Source organism: Balaenoptera acutorostrata, chromosome 3 (assembly GCF_949987535.1).
Source record: "Balaenoptera acutorostrata chromosome 3, mBalAcu1.1, whole genome shotgun sequence".
Classification (NCBI taxonomy): Eukaryota; Metazoa; Chordata; class Mammalia; order Artiodactyla; family Balaenopteridae; genus Balaenoptera; species Balaenoptera acutorostrata.
Genome location: NC_080066.1, coordinates 79,680,327 through 79,704,952, shown reverse-complemented (window position 1 = coordinate 79,704,952; position 24,626 = coordinate 79,680,327). Strand labels below are relative to the sequence as shown.

At 34.6% G+C, this 24,626-nt stretch overlaps 1 protein-coding gene across 11 annotated transcripts in view; it reads left to right on the top strand.

Moving 5' to 3' along the window:
• The window catches only part of TCF12 (transcription factor 12), a 375,328-nt gene that overhangs the window by 294,283 nt on the left and 56,419 nt on the right, over nucleotides 1–24,626 (top strand). For 8 of the 11 annotated variants that reach the window (XM_057542292.1, XM_057542293.1, XM_007194942.2 and 5 more), the window contains one exon: nucleotides 1,083–1,135. In XM_057542292.1, the coding sequence (XP_057398275.1) occupies nucleotides 1,083–1,135 (53 nt within the window). Of the gene's footprint in view, nucleotides 1–1,082; nucleotides 1,136–20,403; nucleotides 20,906–24,626 lie in introns of those variants that run through there. The other 3 variants (XM_007194945.3, XM_057542298.1, XM_007194946.3) reach the window with 3 other exon arrangements.

Here is a 24,626-nt window from a genome sequence, read left to right as displayed (position 1 = left end):
AACTGCATGTTTTATTGTCATATCATTTATGACCCAGGAAAATACCATTTTTACAGTTTTCAAAAACATTGTAATTAACATCAGCCTTCTTATGCATTCTCTCTTCTTAATAGTGAACCCCTCTGAAAAATCCTGAATTTGATCCATTATTTGTGTACGATTGGAAAGGTGCAATTAACACCATTTTTTACAATAAATAAGATGAACAAGTGTTAAATTTTAAATTTTACAGATAAGTAAAAGTAAAATATCAAGTAAGGTGGTCAGGCATATGAAAATATTCATATTCTCCATTACATTAATAATTTGTGTCTTAGAAAGAAATATACTTTAGTTATTTCTTGGAAATAAAGATAAACATCCAAGGATAAAATTGTACAATAATTAGTGCTGAAGTTGCAGTTTTAACCACACATTGTTAAAGTAAATGTTCTTATAGAATACTTATAGGATGATATTGTACATGACAATGCCTGTATCTAATAGTTTATGTAGCATATCTCAGATATTATTATAACCTTAATTTTTCAGTTATTAAATTTTATTTCAAATTTTTAACATAACTTGTAGCATTAGCTTTAGCATTAGCATTAGCTTTTAGTCTATTTAGTATGCTTTTAAACCTAACTCTCAATGTGATATGAACACTAAATTTGTCTCTCTCTTAAGGAGTCATATTATTAAACTGACCTGTTGTACCAAATGCCCCTCTGCAAATGAGCTGAGATAAATGATGTAAAGTGCCTAATATGGAACCTTGCACATAATAGGTGCTTAAGAAATATTATTCCCTTTTCTCACACATGCTTATTGGTTTGTTATTTTCTTTCTTGTTTTACTTTGCTGTCATCTTCCCAAACTTACGGGATATGTATTTCAGAATATATCACTTCATTAGGAGTCCCTGTTTTGCACTGGAACCAGTTAGAAAGAATGAGACCCCTATCCCTGTATTCCCTTACTTACTTCTAAATACTGGAAAACAAGAAAGGTACTAGGAGGAAAAATTCTTTCCTGCTCATTTGAAGTCTGAAACTTTTCTAATATAAATGCTGATGAAATATACTGTTTCCCACGTGCAGATCCTTTGCAAGCAAAGAAAGTCAGAAAGGTGCCTCCTGGCTTGCCTTCTTCTGTAAGTACCCATTTTTTTGACTTTGTGGTAAACAAACTGATTTCAGGTATTCAGTATCTGCTGGCTGTAAGGATACATTTGGTCGGTATCAGTAGGCACACTTCACATAGTAACTGTCCTCTACTTAACGGAGTCACTGATTGAGTTAAATCCAAATTCAGTGTTAGGTTTTTAAGATTTATCTTCAGTGATTTGTAGCTTACTCATACGCTTTTACTCCATGTCCCTGTCATTTGAATTCCCCTCTTGGGAAGAGGACTAGGCTGGTAGCTGTCAAAGAAGATCTCCTGTACAGGTCTTTTGATGTTTAATTAGTCATTATGTTGCTGAACAGGAGGACAGACAGAGATTAATAGCTGAGAATCTTAGAAATTTACATTTGTAATAATCCCAATGGAGCTAAAGACATTAAGATTCGGAGGACATGTTCGGCTCAGCTTGCCTCAGTAGGACTGAGGTTATTAATATGCATAAATCACCAAGTCAGATGTTCATTGTGAAGCCCTTGTGGATTTTAAAGCCTTCATTAAGCCTTTCCTAACTTCAGCCTAGCATCAGGAAAGCTTTCAAGCAGCTAGTTTGTTGATCCCTCTTTGCTCAAAAATGTATCCTTTGAGAATAAAGAGCTTTCATGAAGGAGGTTGGAAAGGTTTGGTGAACAACCGTTAATGGCCATGATAATCAAATGCTGTAGGGGTGTTTGTGCTATTAAATATACTTTATTCTGTTAAAGAGTAAAAGTATTTGTAAATGAACCTACATCATAAATCCACCTACAATTTAAAAACCCCTGGTGTGAGGAGGGAAGATTTTTTTTCCTTTCCCTTTTCTTAGAACAAATGGGGAGTGGGGCTTTTGGATTGAGGCCCCATGCCTTGTAGGGTACATCTCTTTGTTGTGTAAATGGATGTTGGCCTTTTATTTGGCAGTACTTAACACATGGGCGCAGGTGCTGCTGGATGAGTCACAGCTCATCGAAGTATACACTGAATGGAATATCTGGCTTGGCAAGTAGTAATCTAGAAGGAGCAGCATGGGTCTGAGCTTTTTATTTTTTATTAAGGCTGAAGTAGAGATACCATCTTTTTGGTTGTTTGCCTTCCTTCTTTCCTATGTTCTTCCCCCTCCTTCTCTTCCATGTGATACGTGAAAACTCAAATTTGAAATCCTCTTTGAAACTCACTTCCAGCTGGATCTGAGTTTTATGCAGCCTAGGGCAGCTGTGCTCTGAACCTGCAGCTTACCTGGAAGGTTGGATTGCAGCTGCAGGCATTCTTAAAAGCTTTTGCTTGCATAAGCACTTGGACCCACTAGAGGCTGAATAGCTGCTTGATAAACAAAATGGAACACAATGCCTCAAATCATTATTCCCAAAGACGGGATTTTTTTTTCAGCGACAGCTAAAAATAGTTGGGCAATTTACATTTTAACAGTTGTGTGCTGTGCAGGGGTAGGTGGTTCAACAGCATACGTGATTTCTGCTAGATTAACGGAAGTCATTTAAAACTGACAGAACAGCTAAAACATGTAACTGTGCGATTTTTTTGGTAATTTGTTACTATAATTCTGAGAGTAATAGAAGTTAAATTACATATTAATATTTAATAGAACTACACAGGTTTAAAAAAATACCAGATTAGTAAATGAAAAATTCATCTCATTTCTTTGCCTGACATTAATTTTAAGAAACAGTATATTTTTGTTGTTTCATAGTTCTTTCATTTTTAAAACAAAAGGGCAAAATGGACAGAACAACCTGGAAAGAGAATAAACACTGGAGGTCACCAGTGTTCCTTGCAATCCTAATCAAAACAGCATTCACTACCTGGAGGTAATTCTCTGTATTGTCTCAGGTGTTAAGGATGAGCCACGGAGAGGGGGAAAGCCAATGAATTCTGATGAAAACTTTGATTTCTTTGAGAACCATTAGGAAATTTCACAAGTCAATCCTACTTATATATTGTATTACTGACTTCTTTACTTGGGATTTATTAGATATTTGTATAGAAAATATTAGAAATTATTATTTTCAATTCTGTACTTAACATCAGCATCAAACATGATCATACTGCTTTGAAACCATGCTGAAAATAGTATTTAAACATATTGAATGTTATTAAGGATATATAAATGATAAATGCATTTTAATTAAAAGTATATTTTAGATTAAATGCTATGTTGAAATCTCAGGTTTTTAAAAGAGAATTTTTTTAAACTTTAAAAACTGGTACTTTGATAAATGATACCAAAATAATAAACTGAGAACACTTGTGGTTACACTACTTACCTTTTCAGTGTTTAAAACAAATGGAATTTAAAGTAATGGTTTTCTATTTGTATGCTTTTACTGAAATATGTGTAATTCATAGGCCTTTAACAATGTGAATTGTTTTTTAAAAATGGGTATAAAAATGAAAATGGACTATGTATATTTTATTTCATGATCATTTGAATATCCTACTTCCCAAACTAGAAACTTGACCGTAACATCTCAGATTTCACAGTTTGCTGCTTGTGCAGTCAACCTTTAGTCATCTGTAAAATACATGTTACCTTTACTAAAGAAAGAGTGAAAGAGTTAGGTTGGTATCATACTGCTCACACCACTACAGAAAACAACAGGCAGTGTTACTTAACATGCAAAGCCTTGATAATCTACATAATTTGACCATAGACCATTGGTTAGAGGCCTTTTCTTTTTGTAATCCATGATATGTATTTAGATATCATACTTACAAACCTCAGCTCCTCTATCCCTCACTGCAGAACAACTGAATGGTAAATCCTGTCTGGATGAAGGTCCGATAATGGTGTATTGACATTCTTAAAGCAGTATGGTCACTAAGGTTAAGAAAATGGTCTGTTCAAATCTGCTGGCTTAGTTTTTGATTGATTGTATGACCCTGGACTTGTCAGTTAGCCTTAGGAAGTTTGAACTGGGAAATCTAAAGTTCCTTTCAGGTCTAAAATGTTACATTCTTAGGGTTTTAAAATTAATATGCTCAATACATAACCAAAAGGTGTAATGGGCATAGTTTTCTTCCTACCGATGAAAAAATGGTGTTCCTAAGCACATTAAATTTTCCACTTGTTTCTCTAGACAGGTTGAAATATTGAACAAAGTGAACTTCTGTAGCAGCAACAGTAGAGCGATGCCTGGACATTGAATTCGAACATACAAGCACACCATCATTGCCTGCAGGGAACTAGTGCGAGAAACAAGCATTTAGTGAATTAATTACATGTAGTTCAGTGAGGCAAGTAAAGGTGTGTACCAAGTACTCTGGAAACATAGAGTAGGTAGAACTAACTCTGCCTTGGGGAGTACTAATGGCCTCAGGAGTTGACATTTGAACTCTGTCTGGGAAGATTAGTAGCAGTCAATACAGGTAAAAGGCATAGACATGTAAAAAAATAAACACATTCTCAGGCCACATCTAGAAGTACAGCATTTTTGAGTTCTATACCAAATATAGCCTTTATGCTTTTCCTATAGCAGACCTGCTCTCCCACTCCAGAGGAAGATTGAGGGACACATAAGACCAGCTCAGATATGAAAAGAGATAAATTGTCATAGCAGTCTACCCTGGATAAAAGCCTAAAGTCTCCTGGCCTGTAGATAATAGGAGGCATTTGTAGTTGTTAAGATTATCTGGGAGTCTTTCTGAAGGTATGGGTGTGCTTTGACTTGGCAGGATGTTTTCTTTCCTTTTTAGGGTTCCTGAACCTCCCCTCACCTTCTCTAACCACCAACTCTAGTCTTTGTTCTTTGTATATACACAAGCTGTTTTTCATCTGTATCAAATTTTTACTGAGATAAAACATTTAAGGAAATTTTGAAACACTGGGTAGGGATTGGGAGCAACTGTGGTTTTTTCCTAGTAATTTGTGGGAAAAAATGAAACATTTGCATTATATTTGTTAGCATCCTTTACAGCCTCAACTTCACTGTGTTAGAGTAACACATATCTTACATGTGTGAGCATCTGTGCTAACCATTATCTGTATCATCTTAATCTTTAATCTTCACCACACCAATCTATAAGATAACTAATATCCTCTTCTTACAGATGAGGAAATTGAGACTCAGAAATATTAAGTAACTTGCCCAAGATTACACATATAGCCAAAGATTACAACCTAATTTAATATCAAAGACCATTTTCTTTTTCTTTTGAATGTTAAAACATGTTGTGTATCTTGGTGTACTCATAAGGTATCTTGGTTAGTATATTAAATTTAAAACAGTTTATTCTGTCAGTTATGTTTTTCTTGATCAAATTTATTAATTGCTTTGTTGTTTAAAGACCTACCACCATCTTGAAAGGATGACGTAGAAAAGCACAGACTTCCTAGTCAAGCAGATGGGTTTTATCTGGCCTCAGCTGCTTTTTGTTTTGTAACCTTAGAGAAATTGCTTTTAAGTTCTCTGAACACCAAGTTTCTGTTTGTAAAAGGAGATAGTAATGCTTATCTCAAATGTTAGTATGAGGGTATTATGTGCCTAACATGTGCCTAGTATATAATAGACACTCAGTAAATGTTCTTTCTTTATTTTTTTCTAGTTCCTACCACTACAGCCTGCAATTTAAAGGAATTTTAGCGTTTCATGTTTACCGTTTTTTTTTCTTGGCTGTGCCTCACGGCTTATGGGATTTTAGTTCCCCGACCAGGGATCGAACCCAGGCCCTCGGCAGTGAGAGCGTGGAGTCCTAACCACTGGACCACCAGGGAATTCCCATACCATATTTTGTTGAAAAGCAAGGAAAAGTTTGAAAACATAAGGAAAGATAAATATTATGGTAAAAAAAAGTATTTACTTGCATATGTAATGTATGTGCCTGGCACATAGTGAGTAGTAAATTGTAGCTGCTATTGTTAAGAAAGCATTCATTTTTAGAAAAGGAACCTATAGAAGGAGGAAAAAATTGATTGAATTAATTCCTGCCTAGAATTCATACTAATTATTTTTGTCTTCTGAACTGTCAGGAGTCTATGCTTTTTTTTCCCTTTATTTTATCATTGGTTGAACATCTTTATGGTTCTCTAAAGCATTTCTCAGATGGAGGGAAGTTTCTTTGTTCTTTATTCTTTGTTTCTTAACTTGATGTTATATAGTATTTCCAAACATAGATCTTTTTTTAAAAATGCCTGCAGAAAATGCAGAATCCTGAAGAAAGCAGCAAGACACTTTCAAGATTTTTATCACCAGAAAGTAAACACCTAGACAAATTTCAGAATGCCTTTATATCCAAGTTGTGATCTTGTTCAGTAGCATTTGAAAACATCTTTTGAACATCTTCATGCTCTGCATCAAAATGGCATGTCTTATTCATTTTTTTTAAATTAATTAATTAATTTTTGGCTACGTTGGGTCTTTTGTTGCTGCGCGTAGGCGTTCTCTAGTTGCGGCCAGCGGGGGCTACTCTTTGTTGCGGTGCCGGGGCTTCTCATTGCGGTGGCTTCTCTTGTTGCAGATCACGGGCTCTAGGCACGCAGGCTTCAGTAGTTGTGGCACACGAACTCAGAAGTTGTGGCTCGTGGGCTCTAGAGCGCAGGCTCAGTAGTTGTGGCGCACGGGTTTAGTTGCTCCGCGGCATGTGGGATCTTCCCGGACCAGGGCTCGAACCTGTGTCCCCTGCATTGGCAGGCGGATTCTTAACCACTGCGTCTTCAGGGAAGTCCGGCATGTCTTATTCATTTTGAACATAACTGGTTTATAGTCCCACACATAGGCTGATGACACAATCTATTTGTTTCTTAATCAAATATCATGCTAGTCTTTGTCCTCTGTCTTTAAGTGTGTATATATTATCCCACAAAAGCTGTAACAGTTTATCAGATAATTGCTTTAATTTTTTTGAGAGTTTGAGAGTTAAATTCTCAAAGTATATTTTAACCTCCCTAGCCATCGTGAAAAAACTTTTTTTCTGATTCTTCCCTCACAAGGAACTTTATTGTTTCTGAGATAAATCAAAGCAGCTTAGACACCACCTTTTCTTGCTTTGCTGCGGACAGGTACAGAGTTCTGTAACCTTTGAATTGGTAATTGGCTATAGTTCAGGAAATGACCTTCCTTTCTGCCAGACTTTTGTGGGATTTTATTTTGTTGGGAATGGCTTTTTTTAATTAATGTGGATTTTTTGTCATTTTTAGTATTAAATTTTCTATTTTAGGGACACCCCTTGAGATAATTGGAGATATTCTGAGGTGTTTCTAAATCACAAAGACCACTAAACATGTACCGTGATCTAGCATTTTCATGTACATACTAAATATACTTAGTAAGAATATTAAATAGAAAAGTCAGAATATTAAATTTTGAGGGTGGCTAAAGTAAGGATTTTTTTTAAAATAGGAAAGGGAGGACAGATACAACTTTCTGGGGCTGATATAAATGAATAACTTGGAAAAGTACCACTGGAAAGATTAGTGGTTATCTGAACCAGTAAGAAAAAGGTCAAGGGGTAGAACTATAGAGATATTGTTACCTCCAGTTTATCCACAAAAATAGTGCGATAAGCTACAAGTGTATGTGTGGGAGTGTTCTGTGGAAGTCATTAGGAAGCTAGGGTAACACTGTATTTGTAGACAATTATCCGAGACCCTTAACTAGCAAGAATCCTAGTTGATTCTAGAATAAACAGTATTTACATGCAGCACCAGCTTCAGCTAAACTTCATAAAGTCAACACTCCAGTTCCTGAACATGAGTGGGAATAGGTATTTGCTTAGCTCCTTTAGCAGACAAGCCCATAGGGTGCACAACAACTAAGTACTTAAGAGTTTCTTATTTTGAAATGTTAGATAAGCTGTCTCTGTTTGAAGGCTACCTCGATATAAAATTTCCAAACTGACTGATTCTTTCTCTGACCTTACAGGTCATTCTAGCAGAAAAATCTTAGTACCTAAAGGGAATGGTTCTATAATCCATTCCAAACTCATATTCAGTTTGGTCATTGAATGAAAGATTTTCTTCATACATTAATAAGAAGAAATAGCCACTGTTTATGCTGACAGTAACTACTGTTCAGAACAGTGTCAGACTTGTATCAGTGTAGATAATGGGCTTTTAATCCATAGTTCTAAGATGTTCGTTTTTTGTAACAAGCCAGTCCATCTTTGATCTGATTTCAAGTCAAAAAAAAGGAAAGTTACCAGTGAGCAAGTCCTCTGTATCTGTTTGTACTGATGTGATGGTACAACCACAGTGATATTTGTTATTTTCTGACCTTTCTATTTCTTTTTAAAGAAGAAAGAACATGGCTGAATTTCAGAACCAGCTTTTACGATTTATTGAACTCCTCAGCTGCTATATTTTAGATCTTTGAGACTTTACAAACCAGATGTAGGATAAGCCCCAATGTGTGTGTGTGTGTGTGTGTGTAATTTGTATGGTTTTTAAAGGATATGTGGTTGAATTCTATAAATGCTTTCAGACGTTAAGCCCACTGTTTTGTCATTCAGCATCAGTAGAACCATGAAGTTTTTTTGTTTCGTTTTTTATCTAATACAATTTCTTCAAGTATAGGAAAGAAGGAATAAATTAAGAAACTCCAGAGTTTATCACTGGGGATGTTTGGGGCTCTGGATTTCATTCTAGGTTAGGGAAGGCATTTATATCCTAAGTAATTTACTGACATGAAATTTGCCATCACTGATATTCCCTTTGTTTAACCAGTGATGATTTTAGTTTGAAAAGTCATTTAGTGTACTTGTATGATAACTAATTTCAAAGAGTGTAATGTATGCTATATAGATAATTTCATACTTAGACTTCTAAGCAGTTTAAAAACAGTACTAGTTCCAGGATAGTTCCTTATTTCTCCCGTGTTTGTATTCATTGAATAGATTTTAAACAAATTTTTTTTTTTTTTATTGCGCCGGGTCTTATTTGTGGCAGGCGGGCTCCTTAGTTGTGGCTTGCAGGCTCCTTAGTGTGGCATACAAACTCTTAGTTGCAGCATGCATGTGGGATCTAGGTCCCCGACCAGGGATCGAACCCCGGCCCCCTGCATTGGGAGTGCAGAGTCCTAACCACTGCGCCACCAGGGAAGTCCCGATTTTAAACAAATTTTAAAGTGTTAGCCCTTCAAAGTTTTTGTCTTTTTTATTATCTGCATTTAATTTAAGACATAACCCAATATATCTATAATATGACAACATTTTATTAATTTTCAAAAGTAATTTGGTTCTAGAAATTGTTTCTGGAAAATTTGCTAGAATCTGCTATCTCTTTCTTACAGCCTATATTTCTACTCTTCCTCAGTGTGCTCGACCAGGAGTCAGCAAACTTTTTTTGTAAAGGGTTCTGTTGTCAATATGTTCAGCTTTGTGGGTCAGACAGTCTCTGTCACAACTATTCAGCTCTGATATTGGAGTGTGAAAGCAGCCACAGATGATACATAAATGAATGGGCATGACTGTGTTCCAGTAAAACTTTATTTGTAAAATCAGGTGGTAAACCAGATTTGGCCCACAACTATAATTTGCCAACCCCTGCATTAGACTTAAAGACCATAAGTCTATGCCTAGAGTAGATATATTCTTACCTTCTTCATAAATATACTTCCCGTGAAAAACAGACCCAAAGAGAAACAAAATAAAACGCTGGTTTTTGTTTGTTTGTTTTTTAGATCCATTACGTGATATTCATTAGTCCCTTCATCATTTCCTTAAGGCCCTAGGCACATTGATAGAAACTTTCCAGGACAGTTATTTGCCTTAAAATGTACCTGACTAGGATGGTGGAAGAACCTCAATATATAAAGTGGATGCTACGAAGTCATAATTTTTCTAGGATTTAAATGTCATATTAGGTAATAATATGCAGAAGTTTATGACATCAAAAGTAAGTCCATGTAGAGATATATTAGAAAATGTTTATTTGAAACAATTGGGTTTAAAGTATTTAAATAATTTAACTTTGATATAAACAGTTCTATTATAATTTTTTCCTTGAACTTATATATACATGTGCCCAATCACCATCTTTTATCCTGGTCCAACTTCCTCATAGAACCCAAAGCTAAAAAGGTAATTCCTAGCAGCTTGAGAATCAGTTCCAACCCATGTATGATTGTGAGACAGATTCTATTGAAACACGTGACATGTCTCTCTAAACCTAAAAGCTTCATTCAAAACTTAAGAGACTCTTCACTCAGATGACTAGAAAACTCACAATCTCTGTAAATTTAAGTGAATATTTATGGTTCTTATTTAGTTTTTTTTTTTTTTAGTTTTATGATGGCTAGTGTTAATAAGAAATCAATACTTCATAAATAAGTAATAAAACTTCTCAGGTTTTCCAACTTGAGCTTGATAATTTTTTAAACCATAATACTTGACATAATTGAAATTAAGTTATCAATATCTTTTTCAACATCACCAAAGATACTTATAAATTTCAAAAAACAGTAATTTGAATGAGAATTAGAAATTTATTGCTACTAGAGTGGACTCCGTTTAGTAAATTTCCACTGAGAGAAATATGAATTCATTCTGATAAAGTTAGTAAATATAAAGTACTTATTGTGAATTAAGAATTCTTCTAGGCTTTAGATATTTAAGTAATAATAAACCATGGACCTTGTACCCTGTCTTCAAGATGCTTATAGTCAAAAGGTAACTTTGACCTTTGGAAATAAGTTAACTTTAAAATTTTTTTCATTTGAGTGATTATCGCCCTCTGGGCACATAGTGGAGTATCCAGGAAATGCTTTTTGAATTAAATTAAGAGGATAAAAATAAATACTGTGAAGCTATTATTTTATGTTATCTGTAATGGGGAACATCATCTTTTAATGACTTCCTGCTCCAAGCTGTACTTTTCAACTTTCTCCTACTCTGGCTATTGCAAATCATCAAAAATATGTTAACTTGCTTTTTTTGTATAAGACACTGAACTATTTGTCCTATTTTTTCCCTCAATTGTACAGTTAACTCCTAATTATACACAATAATAGGAATAAATTTGCCCCCCAAATGGTAAATTACCAGTAATTCAGCCGTAACTCTACAGTGTGCTGGGATTGATGTAGTTAACAATGTAGTGTCATGATCCTCATGTGACAGATGAGTATGGAAAACCATAATACAGGAAACCTTTTTCTAAAGGAAAAAAAGTTATGGTTTCATTGACATAAAAGTAAAACAGTGGTTATCGTCCCATACTAAATTTCTCATACTAAAATTGTCTTCAAGAATTTGATCATTTCTTACCACCTGCTGCTATCTTCATTATCCAAGACACTTTTATCTCTTTCCTGAATTAAAGCAGCATCTTCCCAACTGACCTCCCAATTTTCCTTAAATCATTTTTTTTAATACAGGACAATCCCTTTAAATTTTAAGTCAGATGATACCATTCTTCTGCTCAAAATCCTCCAACAGCATCCCTTATCTGTGTAAAACCAAAGTCCTTAAAATGGCTTTCAAGACCCTTCTTACCTGTTTTCTGCTACCTCCCAGACTTCATCTTCCATTAATTTATCCCTCTAGCCTTCTGCCCTCTTTTCTGCTCCTTAAAGATATCAAGCACCGTCCTGCCTCAGGGCCTTTGCATTTACTCTTCTCTCTGCCAGAGCACACCTCCCTTAGTACCCACATAGCTAGTTTCCTTGTATACTTTTCTCTTTGATCACATATCACTTTATCACTGGGGAATCTTTCCTGACCATCCTATATAAAATGGCAACATGCCCCATATTCCCCTCTCTCCTTTCCTGCTATAATTTTCTTTGAAACACTTACTACCATCTGATGTACTATAATTTATTCTTTATCTGTCTTACCCAGGAGAATTTTGATAAAACAGGGATTTTACTTATGTTGTTTATTGCTTTATCAGCAGCTCCTAGGTGCATAATAGATGCTCAGTGAATAGTTGTTGAATAAATGAACAAACTCAAATGATTAGCAATACAGCCATAGTTGTTCTTTCTTCCTGGATCATACTCATTTGACTCAGAGAAGGTATAAACAACATACTGAATAATCTGAAATTAACATATCCTTCAAGGAGAACTGCAAGTATATTTTAACTATCTATACTGTAAGATGTTTAACATGGTTAAACTTTGTAAAAGCTTTTCAGGGAGAAAAAAAAAGCTCCAGTTTTTCATAAAAAAGTGGAAGTGTTTTCTGTGGCAAAGATCACTGGAATTCTTCCCATTTACATAGGCATAGTCTTACTCTCAGTTAGATACATCACAGCTAGGAAGACCTGAATTTGGTTTTCCATGTGTGGACTTAGCATTAATAATTGTGATCCTGTATTCATATGATCTTTATTCCAATTTTAACAATAGTAACACAGTTTGAATCTTTTTAATATATCAGTCATTCCAGTCTGAAATAACCAGTGTTAGAGCAACCCAGTGTTCCTCAAGATCACACAGCTGGGGCTTCCCTGGTGACACAGTGGTTAAGAATCCACCTGCCAGTGCAGGGGACACGGGTTCAAGCCCTGGTCTGGGAAGATCCCACATGGCGCAGAGCAGCTAAGCCTGTGCACCACAGCTACTGAGCCCGTATGCCACAACTACTGAAGCCCGTGTGCCTAGAGCCCGTGCTCCACAACAAGAGAAGCCACTGCAATGAGAAGCCCGCGCACCACAACCAAGAGTAGACCCCGCTCGCCACAACTAGAGAAAGCCTGCGTGCAGCAGCGAAGACCCAACGCAGCCAAAAATAAATAAGTAAATAAATAAATTTAAAAAAAAAAGATCATACAGCTGTAAAAGTACTGTGGTACTGCTACATGCTTTTCACCCTTTATTCTTCTGTTATACCCTGTAAACTATCCAACCTACGTATTCATTACAGGCACTTTTGTTTATAATCCACGTAACAGTCTCTTTTATGACATACTAAATTCTCCAGCCAAAAGGCACAAAGAAGCAAATGACAGGCCCGACTTCCTTATGACCGAACAGTGCAGGGGCCACAGCCTACTTAGTTAAGATGGGCTCTTTTAAGTTAAGGGTCGTCTCCTTAACTCTTGTTGCCTGCTAAAATTATAACAAAACCGTCTCTGTAGAGGCTTACATGTTAATTTGAAGAAGATGGCCAAAAATCTTTATTTTCCCGGTGGTGCTGTATTAAACATAAAATGTCTGACCTGTAGATCAAACTGTACATTATTAAGAAACCAAAATTGTTATCGAACTAATTAGATGACAGAATTAGGTAAGAGTTGTTACCTATTGGTAAGATGTCAACCCTTTTCATTTTTTTTTACCATTTTATCCTAGACACTACAGAGCTATTTAAAAAGATGTTAGTTTTAAACGAAAATATTACTAGAGATACATAACTAAACCCCTTGTAAAGCTAATTCACTTGCCAGCCTATAAATGTTACTAGAATACAAGCATTTGGACTCTTAGCTTAGAATTGAGAAGTTGTAATTATGTTTTTGATTCCCTATCTGATCAACCTTTCATTTCATGTGAGGCTCTGGGCTTTTAACTGTGCCACTTGCAGATATGATTATAAAAATACAATTTAAGGTTGGTGTGTGGACATTAGGTATCATCTATGCCAGTGAGTCATAACCTGGGTCTTCAAAATTAGTAATACAAAATGTAAATATTTCAGAAAAACCTAACAAATTGTGTAATTTACAGAAATAAATTATCCGTGCTATCAGATTTCTTTCACTAGAATTATTTCAACTCAGCATGGCAATGCTTCATTTTCCTTTTAATCAGAAGTTCTGAATGGGAGTTGCATGGGTTTTTTTTAACAGGGAAAAATATTCATTATAACTCAAAAAAAGTTTGGGAGACAAAAATCTTTCAAAATAGGAATTCAATGTTTTGGGGTGGAGTAGGTAATAAAAGGTTTTACTGTTGGTGAAATGGCTAGGAAATGTTTGGCCTAGTTTAATTCCTGAGTTTTCCAGAAATGGAAACTTAGACTCAGGGATATTCAGTGACCTCGCCTCAGCTCTCATGCCTCCTAAGAGGCAGAGCTAAAACCTGAATCCCTGTCTCCTGACTCCTAGTCTAGTGCTCTTTTTCATCATATGGTATGACGCTACAGTGTCTGGAACCTGAGCAGCTTATCTCATGTTACAGAGTACTAAGGAGTGGTAGGGAGAATTATTCTGCCCTACTATAAGTGTTTGTGATAGAGATACATAGAACAAGTAGCTTAACACATTTTCTTCTTTCAGAGTTTTGTGACTGTGTTTCCCAATCTGTCTGGTAAGGAACACTTGTTGGGGTGGCATATTACCTTTACCGGTGAAGCATACTAAGTAAGCATTACTGAAACTTTTGTTTTGCTTTGAACTGACACTACCTCCCATCTCCTCCCCTGTTTATTATACCCTCCTCATATATGTTTTCAAACTGAAGTATTACTTGGCTTTCGTTGAGAGTTGGTCACCAGAATTTAATGGTTAAAAATCATTCTCTTTTTAAGATGGGTCTTTTCATAAATTCAGGATCTGCATGATTTCTTCCAGTGAGTATAGCTAAAATGAACTCTGCTTTGTTACTTGATCATTACAAATATGAGGCAGGATGATTTGGTAGATATTCAGTACTTAATTAATTAGAGGTATGAAGTATTAAAAAATTACTACCACTAGCAAGAATTTTTACTGGAACAAAACATAGATTGGGTGCCAGAAATAACTTAATGTATAAGTTATTTAGAGTTTCCAGTTGCAGACTCTTGAAATGGCTCTGGGCTAAGATGCAGATGTTATTTCTGGTCTCTTTAAAAATAAATTTAAAATAGAGTAGAATATCATGGTACTGTTCCATTTCTCATAAATCGAAAGGATCTGGTACTTTCCAGCTCAGAAGAAAAAAATTACACAGGTCAAAGAAGAAATAAAAAACCAGGGAGCACTTTCCTTAAGGGAGAGCTAACTGGACCCAAGATCAAATTGTTTACCTTTATGGTTTAAAATAATAGCTTTGTTTGCTTCTAGTTTTTGTTTTGCTGTAACCTAATAAGTCAGTAGTGCAATACCTTGTCCCAGTCTTGAAAGCTCATCAGAATTGCTGGTTTATTAAAGAATTTTAAAACCTGGATACTCTCCTCAACTTTTTTTTACCGCAGACACACCATTAGTGCTGTGATTATAGAGCCATCTGCAGGAAAATTATCAAGTTGCAACATAGTTAATGATTCTCTTGTGTTATTTCAAGTGGTAAATGAGAAGTGACAAACTGCAATTCATATGGGGAAAGAAATGGACAGCCAAGAGATGCAGGAATTACTAGGGAGGGGGACTTTAATTTTTTGAGGAAAACTGCTTTGTCATAGTGAGTTCATGATCAAGAGAAACATGAAGTTCGCTTCATGTTTTATATATTCTCAGTAATGGTAGTTCTATCTTGTTTGAAGGGGTATTTAATGATTGCCTTTTAGAAGCTTTGTATGATCTGTCAGTTCTGTTCATGTTGATGTCAGAGGGATACTATTTAGTTACCTCAGAAAGAGATTTATCTGCTTTTCTCCTCCAGGAGGTATGGCTGTTTTTACACATCCTCATTTTGGTCATATGATTGTCAAAAGGGGAATTAAACAAGTGTTCTTTTGCCCTATAAATGCAGTTTATACAGCTGACTGTTTACATTGGCTATACAGATAGGTGTTTTCTATTTTGTTAAGCATTAAGCATTTCTAAAACTCATGTTAGGCTTGAGATTTTTGTAAAGAGATGATAAGAAATCTGATGTTTTATGTCTGAGACAGATGATGTGATTTGTGAACTTTAGCATGAATTTTACTCTGAGAAGTGTGGTGGGGGGGGTTGATTGCTCCTCATTTCCAATCAATATTCAAGTAAATTGTGTACCAGTTTTCAGACCAATCTGTAATATAACTCTGATTATTGGTTTGGCTAGGATTTAGGTACTCACAAATAAGGCATAATTGGAACCATTTTTTCAAAATATCACCTGAGGAAAGATCAGAAAATCAGGTCTTTGATTTTTAATATTTTCATACAGTGGAAAGACAGTATTTGGAAGCCTTTTTACTGATTGATTAGTATCAGCAAGATAGATGAGAGTAATATTGTTGAGTTAGAAGATGCATTATATGACTTCAGATAAATAGCATTATTATGTTTAAATAATAGGTACTGATTGTTAGTGGATCGGTTTGAGAGGGATGCATTATTTCGCTAGAGTTTTAATTCTTGCTTTATTTTTTGCAAAGGTAAATGTTCTAAATTGTGAGAAAAAGAATATTTCTAAATATTAGAAAAAGAGCAGAAGACCAACTTCCTGAACACTTAGGAGTGACTTTATTTACAAAGCAGCATGTACTATAACAATTTGCAATATAATGTTCAGATATAATACCTGGAATTTTTTGGTGTCTTATTTGGCATCTGATTTAGTTAGCCAGGCCAGCTAAAGTACTGCACATTTAGGAGACAGTATTCATTTACTAGTCATCTTTCTACATGCTAAGTAAGGAAGAGGAGACATTGGGGAAGGGTCTTTTGCTTTTGTATCTTTTGTATCTTCTTTGTAGATTCTCTTATTTATTATCCTCTTAAACCTATCCTCTCCCCGCACCTCCCTTGCAACCAATACTGTATTAGTTATTTACTGAGTTTCGTAAAGCAGGAATATATAGAGTTCATTTGTGGAATTATTCACATGTGAACTTTGTTTAGCTTTGTTTTTTACTCTGAAAGTCTTGTTTTCCAGGAACTGATTCACTTAGAAATAATGTTGAAACTTTTCATGAGGAATCCTATGAGTGGGTTTTAGATTTACTTTTCCAGCCAGATCTTCTGGCCTTTTGGGACACTGGAATGTTGCCTGCTTATTTTAGAAAAATGTACAATAATATTAACCACTAACTGGCCTTTATTAATTAATTAATTCAAGATGTGTAATTCAGTTAAATTGAAATTTTCTTTTAAAAATTTTTTAGAATTTTAAGTCACTCTTGAAACATTCTTGTTTAAGATAGTTTTAAAAACAGATTTGAGAGTTATAGCAATCCAAATATCAGGGATAAAGAAGAGCTAATAAAATAAATTAAAATATTGCATGGGTAACCCCAGGAAATTTTGCATAGCTCTCCAAGGATGATCTGTTTCCCAGTCAACACAAAAATAAGAAGGAAATAAGGGCCTGGAATTTAAACTGAAGTTGCCAGAAGGTCTCTACCTAGTAGGTTTTTTGGAAACATTTTTTCCTAAATCTTCTGGAAAGAAGTAAATTGCTTAGGCAAAACACATAATAGCTTTTTCTTATCTAGTTTAGGTCTGTGCTTGATGATTGTTGGAATGGCAATAAACATCACATCCTGAACTATTGAAGGCAGGGAAGTATATTTAAAAATCAGTGAAATGCAGTAATCCTCAAACCAGGAATAATCAGTTTGCTAATAAAAGATGTATGGCTCCAAGTCATATTTTTTCAGGGCTCTCTGACATTTTCATTAATCATGTTGCCAGTGTGTACAGTAATGCCCATTTTGCTATAAAAGTTGGTGAGTTTTTAGATTGTTGGACTAGGTAGTATGAATATTGAGTCACATCACATAATCTTAGAATAACACATAAGTGATTACGTAGAATTGCGGGTAGAAACAATTCAGGATAAAAAGTGCATGACAGTTCAGAGCTCCTGTGCAGGCTGCACGTCTGTCTGAAATCAGGTTTAAAAAGTGGCCCTGTCTCCAGCTGACTCGTTTTGTCAGACTGAGTCATAGGATTAACCCTTGACATGTTCCTTCAAAAAAAAGAGGCAAAGATTAAACAACTGCATTGACTAGAGCAGCACTTGATCCATCTATATGCATTTTTTTTCCTGTAATATGATTCTGCTTAAGAAAAAAAATTGTGCTGCAGCTGTTACATAGATTAAATTAGATTTTTTTTAAAAAATATTTTTGAGGAAGAGAAAAAGGACTTTATCATAGAAGATAATTTGTAACTGTGTTAAAAATATGTCTACATCAACCAGTTTTACTTTCTTTTGAGTAAGGCAGACTTCAAAAAGATGTTATTTTGGAGTAGCAAACTTGAAGGACATTACCATAGCATACGAGTAAAATACGGGACTATTTAAATTACCACCAGTTTTCTTGATGATTTGCTGTTTTTGAGGAATAAATTTAATGCCATATGTATGTAAACGCCCACGCCCCCACCTCTTCTCTCTTCCCTCAAGTTTCTACATCCACCCTCAGTTTTGGCAGTAGTGTATACCAAGTGATTGTGTTGGGTACGTGGGGGCGGGGGGGCTCAGTCTTATATTTAAACACATGTATGGATTTTGTATCTGCGTTTTTGAGAGGAGGAATGAAAAGTAGAAGCAAAAGCTTTTAATTAATTACTCAGCTCTGCTTAGAAACTATTATGTTTCAAAGTTCAGGTTTCAGGTTTAATAGCAAGTCTTATCCAGTTCCTTAATAAACTGCTTTAGAACAGTAAAAGAGTATTATGCTGTCTGGTTTTACTCTGAACTTTTTTGACTTGGATATTTGTTTATTACTTTCAGAATACCATATAGTTGCCTCTAAAATAAAGAACTGTTAATGAAATACTCAAATTTTCATTGTGCTTTAATAGCCAAGATTGCATAGTTGGATTTTACATTATGCTGTTTGTTTTAACAAACATCATAGTACTCTCTCTTTTCTGGCAAGCCCCAAAGAAACAAGCCTAACTACTGTAGGTGGATTTTTTTTTTAATCAATATATAAAAGTTTTCTCAGGTTGAAGCTGAGCTTCCTACTGATTGTAGGAAGAAAATGTTGAAGTGCTTTGTGGCTGCCCTTTTCCCCCAGTCCCCTAAATTTCTATTTTAAAAGTAAGTTGTTTTTTTTTTTTTTTTAATCATTAAGGAAAAAAGGAAATTTTATTTTGGATGGTTGATTTTCCTTTTTTTTTTTTAAGCTGTTCTGTCAGAGAGAGACTATGTCTATAAAAGACTAAAATTTACTTGAATGGTTTTAAGGCATGGCATTGTTAATTGTAAGTCAACGCTTTTTACACAGTTCTCTAAGGATTGAAATGGGTCTTTGTGGTCTCTCAGGAGGGAGGAAGTTACAAGCCACTCTGCAGACTGGCATTTTAATGGTCTGCTGTACAGTGATGTTCTTTTGCAGCTGCTGCTTAGCCTTTTCTATATCTGGAGAGTGTGGGGAGGTTTTATTGTTATTCCAACACCATCAGCTTTTAAAACATTATGAACTTAGCTGGTCTTATTTGATTTTATTGTTATCTTTTAATCAATATTTTTCATAAAAATGGGGGGTTTGGGGGTCCCTTATAGAATATTCCCTTAGAGCAGTTCTGCTTCATGAAAGGTGCCTTTAAAAAAGTGATGTGTCCCTTTTTGCAGCTTGTGAGCTGTCCTCTGATGAACAGTTTTGTGAGAACCTGCAAGGCACAGGGAGAAGAGATAGTACAAAGAGGTTTTCATGGGGGAAATGAGAGGAAAGAAAAGTTGCTATTCTGTTTTTCTGGGTTAGAATCCACACCAAAAGACAAATTGAAATTTTTTTAAATAATGAAATATGTTTGTGTGTGAGAAAGTATTTGCAAAACAATGTCTAAGACCTTTTGACTTCTAAGTATACTGAATTTTTTAAATCTGTGAGATGTTTATTCCCACACTGATTATTTTCCCTTTTTGAGAAATTTGAACATAAAAATATGAATATATTAAGTGTTAGTTAAGAAAAATAATGAACTTGGAGGAAAGACTTCCAAGAAATCTTTTTTAGTTTATTAGCTACAGTGCGCATTTTGTCTATACATACCAGCCTTTCATATTTTCCTGTAAGGGAAAACAAAACCTTGTTTGTTTTTTCTTTTTAATTATTGAATTGCTTAGTACATATTCTAGGAGAGTGCAGTCCATTATAAACTTTTAATTGGTGTTATGAATGAGGAATTTAAGGAGCTTTATAATTGAAAACCTATATTAAATATTATGTTTTAAAAACAGATCATTTATTTTCAAAATAATTTTTTGAATTGTTGGAATGAGCTTTTTCATGAAATGTGTTCCTTTCAAATTTCTTTCCATACCATTTTTATAACATAAAAAATCATGGTTTGTTCTAGCTAGTTTAGAGGTACTTACATGACAGGTCCGCTTTCTCCAGGAAGTGACTTTGTACAAGGCTTAACTGTTTAGATCCTTCTTGTTACACATGATTCAGTGTTTCCAATTCCTGATTGCTTGATCATGTGTTTATCAAAGTTAGAAGCAACTGTAGGCCATGCCAGATGGTAATGTTGCTAGAGGTGTAGCAAGCTAGGTTTCCCTGCTACAAGTGCTCTAATTTAAACTAAAAATAGGCTAGCAGATCTGTCAGTTTGTCTTTCTTTGAAAGAGACATACATACTATATATATGACAATATTAATAATTCCTTCAGATATTTATCTCCAGGACACTGTATCACTTTTTATTATTTAGCACTTGTGGCTTGTATTTTTTTTATATTCCAAAATTTGTCTTATTGGTATCCTCCACCAGTGTGAGGACTTGATAGAGATTGAAAGAGGTTACTTACAGCACAAACCCTCCCTCTCTGCTCCGTGAGTTGGTTCAGTCCTATTTTGCATAAGTTCCTTTTGAGTAGATCATGTGTGGATGCATAGTGCTGAAGACTTAACTCTGTTTGGCTGTGTGGATGTATGTCTTGGAGAGAAGCTGTGTGCATTAGCTGCAAACAGTAACATTTTCAAAATCAACATGTATTGTGCTTACCCTGTCCCTGGAATGGGCAGCAATTCTTTGATGTATTACTACAATGGAAAAACGGTAAGTCTTTTTCTTTGTTCAGATAGCTTCTAACTGGTTTGTTTAAGGGAAGGGAGGGTAGATTAATTACTTTTTACTAAAACCTGTGAGGTTTTGTTTTATCATTTTCTGTAATATGTTAAGATTGTATGTTTCTTTGTAAGTAAGGTTAGCAAAGTTGTCTTTGACATAGTTACTCAATAGTTTTTGGCTTTTATTTTTAAAATAATATAGAAAATAAACTTGAATTTGTGGGATATTTTTTTAATGCCTGATGTCTTTACTAGTAATGAGCTTGAAAGTACATTTGTTTTAATGTTTTCTTATATTGTAAACATATAATCTACATGTAAAATACATATATAACACAGAGAGAGAGAAAGAGGGAAGATTACTTGATGCTTTGTAGATAGAAGGGAAAGATGAAAGTCATCTTAGATATTCATAAAAATAACAAGTATGAAGCTCTGGGAATGATTAGGGAAGCAGTCAGCTAGTGAGGGCCGTATTTCCTGTTTGGAGTTTCAGGTCCGGAGCCTGACTTTACTCAGATACCATCTGTTTCCAATCAAACTAGAATTTTGACCCTGTACAGATTCATAAAATAAATCACTATTTTTCAAAGAGTGCATTTATACATTTTCCAAAGAATGTATTTCTGGTCGATTTATAGCACATGGTTAGATGTTTTAAAATAATACCTTTCTGTGTTGCTAAGTAAAACTTCTCTGTTTTTTAAATTAATTACTCAGTATTAATTACTTAGTATGTTTCTACAAAAATATCTTTAAGTCAGAGGATTTTGTGTATTCTAAAAAGAAGGTGAACTTCTCTGGAATATTCAATAGGAGTTATCTTTATAAGATAGTTGATAAACATAAAAATGTTATACTAGTGAATAACAATCTTGGGTTTATGTCAGGAATTCAGTATTTTCCTCCTCAATTTTTCCAAAACAATGTATTAGCTCAGGTGTTTTATTAAATACGTAAATGACTTTAGCGAGTTTTTTTGGTCAGGAGTGGAGGCATTTTTAATGTTAATGTTTGAAGTTACAAAAAAAATTAATCACATTTTCCTAAAATAGGTATACAATCAGTTATGTTGGTCCGTTCCCTTTTTACCACTTGAAAATGTTTTAAAGTAGCATATGACTTTAACCAGTGTACGTGAGAACTAATGAAAGCACTTTTTCGTTCTCTGACTGCTTTGGTAAGGCCTCTTTGGACTTCATTAGCATTTGGTTCTTAACTTTTCAGTAAGCTTCCTTACTAGATGACAATCAAGCCAAAATATCCTTAAACTCATTAAAAAGTATGTGTTCACACTAGCCATATAAACAGAGCTTTGGAGAATGTGAGAGGTAGATTTAGATGGGTAGTATAAGTGAAATAACTTGATCTCTATGTAATTTCCTTGGCAACTGTCTTTCAAATGTGAAATTTTTTTCTTTTATGTCCAATTCTAAGTAAAATAGTCTGTTTGAAAATGGTGTGTGTGCAAGTTTAGTAAAATTAATCACACAGGACCCCTGAAGCAGAGAGACTATAACTCAGATTGAGTTTAGATTTTATTCTTTCAAGAGCACAGATCACTCTATTACAGCATTTCTCTTTGTTCTACATTTGGGGGTCGAGGGGTGGGGGACAGCTTTGATCGTATTAAGTATTTCCAGGCTTACAGTAGATGACATGGCTGGTATGTTAGAAAAGTGTAGCCTGAAAGTTGATAGCCTGTGCTTGATATAGGTCAAAGGTGACTTTTATGTTCTCGAAAAATACGTAAAGGATGATATATTTTCTTAGTCCTCTGTATCATAAGCCCTTAGTCTTATATGTGTTTTCTTACATGTATTTTATTTTTACCACATCTAGTTTATTATTATTATTCTAACTCTTCAATAAGAAAATCGTATAGTATGTAATTATATTATCCAAAGACTATGGTAAATACCTCATCTTTGTATATATTGGGAAATGTCTACCCATCAATGCTTTATAGTAAAAACTAGCACTTTAAATTAATATTGCCAGAGTCTAAGTGAAATGTATTTCCTCACTTGAGTTATGGAATTTTTGTATAATTCTCATAATAAACCAGTTAAATTTAAGCTCACTCTTTAACTCCATTTTATCAGTTTATCTTAAGATGATAGGACAGATTTATATTTTGAATATTAATATTTTGATTTCATTTTTAAGATCATTTTATGGGTATTATGAAAGAGTGAGAAATCCTGAGTGATACTGGGCTTAAAGAAAATGCTTTCCTTTTTTTTCCGGTTTTTATTTTTAAATTTTCAGGTTGATTTCCATATATTTATGGATGCTTGGGGTAATTTAATAAATAGACTGAACAGACTCTAGGAAAAAAATAGATTAATAAGAGAAGAGCCTTTTCATATTTTGTTATTTAAGATTATGTGGCCGTATTGTACTGTTAGAAATATAAGAGGCTTGGGCATCTATGTGCAGAAAAGAAAAGGCAAAAATGTTAACCCTGTTTTCCCCACTATCTGAAAAGAGAAGGGGTTAATGTTTTATATCACATGTAGCTTTTGTGTAGCTGTATTATGTACTATGCTATAAGATATTAATATGTGTTTATGATAAATATGGGACTTAAAATCACTTTGAATATTTTTTGAACTTTGAAAAATAGCAAGGAATAATGGATTTCTGAGATTCCTTACTTATAAAGAACTTGGCCTGCTCTCAGTTTTCTCATTGATATGACTCAATTGTGTCCTTTATGCAGAAAGGTAGAAAGTCTTAGAGGTAAAGGAAGGAAAGTTTTGGGAGGAGAGGATTCCTGTTCTCTTCACCTTGGGATTCTGGAGTTTCAGCCTTCCTCTGATCTCATCAGCCTCCATTTTCTAGGCCTTGAACTGAAGATGCTGCAAAGTGTTCCAGGTATAAAAATTGCAGCAAGTACAGACATGATGCTCTTTTCATTATTTCAGGGGATTATTTTAATATTATTAGAGACAACACAGAAATCCAAGTTTTAAAACTCAAGCTTAGAAACACATTTTGAATATTCACCTTCTTTGTATGGAATCTGGGAAAGAAGAGACAGGAACTAACATGATCATAAGGGCTACTCTGTGTCAGGAACTACGCTGGGGACTTTATGTTTACCTCATTTAATTCTCATAACCACTCTGTCATTTAGCTGTTACTAGCCTCCTTTTATAAGTAAGGAAAAATTGGTGCTGGGAAGTTAGGTAACTTGTTTAAGCCCCACCCTGTTAGTTAAGTGTTGAGGCCAGAACTGAACCCAGGTCTGTCTCCTAAGAGCAGGTTTTCTCTTTTCTATCATCCAAGGACAAGTAAACTAGTCTGCATAGCAAAGGGCCAGATTTCACTTATCCTTACTACTGGTTGTATCCAAGTACTCCATTGGAAAGAAAATGTCACTGAGAAAAACACTAGGCCATTTACAAATAAATATATTTTGCATATATGATCAGACTTACAATTTTATGAATGCTAATTGATATGGTCAGTCAAGCAGCTTTTTACTAGTTTCTATTTAAGATGAAGAACTTAAAACTATCCTAGATATGTTTTTAAATGCAGGAAATTAGCAGGCCTCTTCTAATAGAACTCATAGTAGTGAAAATTGGTATAGCCATGGTTTTGGCACCTGCCTCCCCACATAATTTGTATTATCATAAGAATTAGAGCAGCAAGTAGCTAAAATTGCATTGTAAATACTTCTAAGATTTATTTTTCAAATA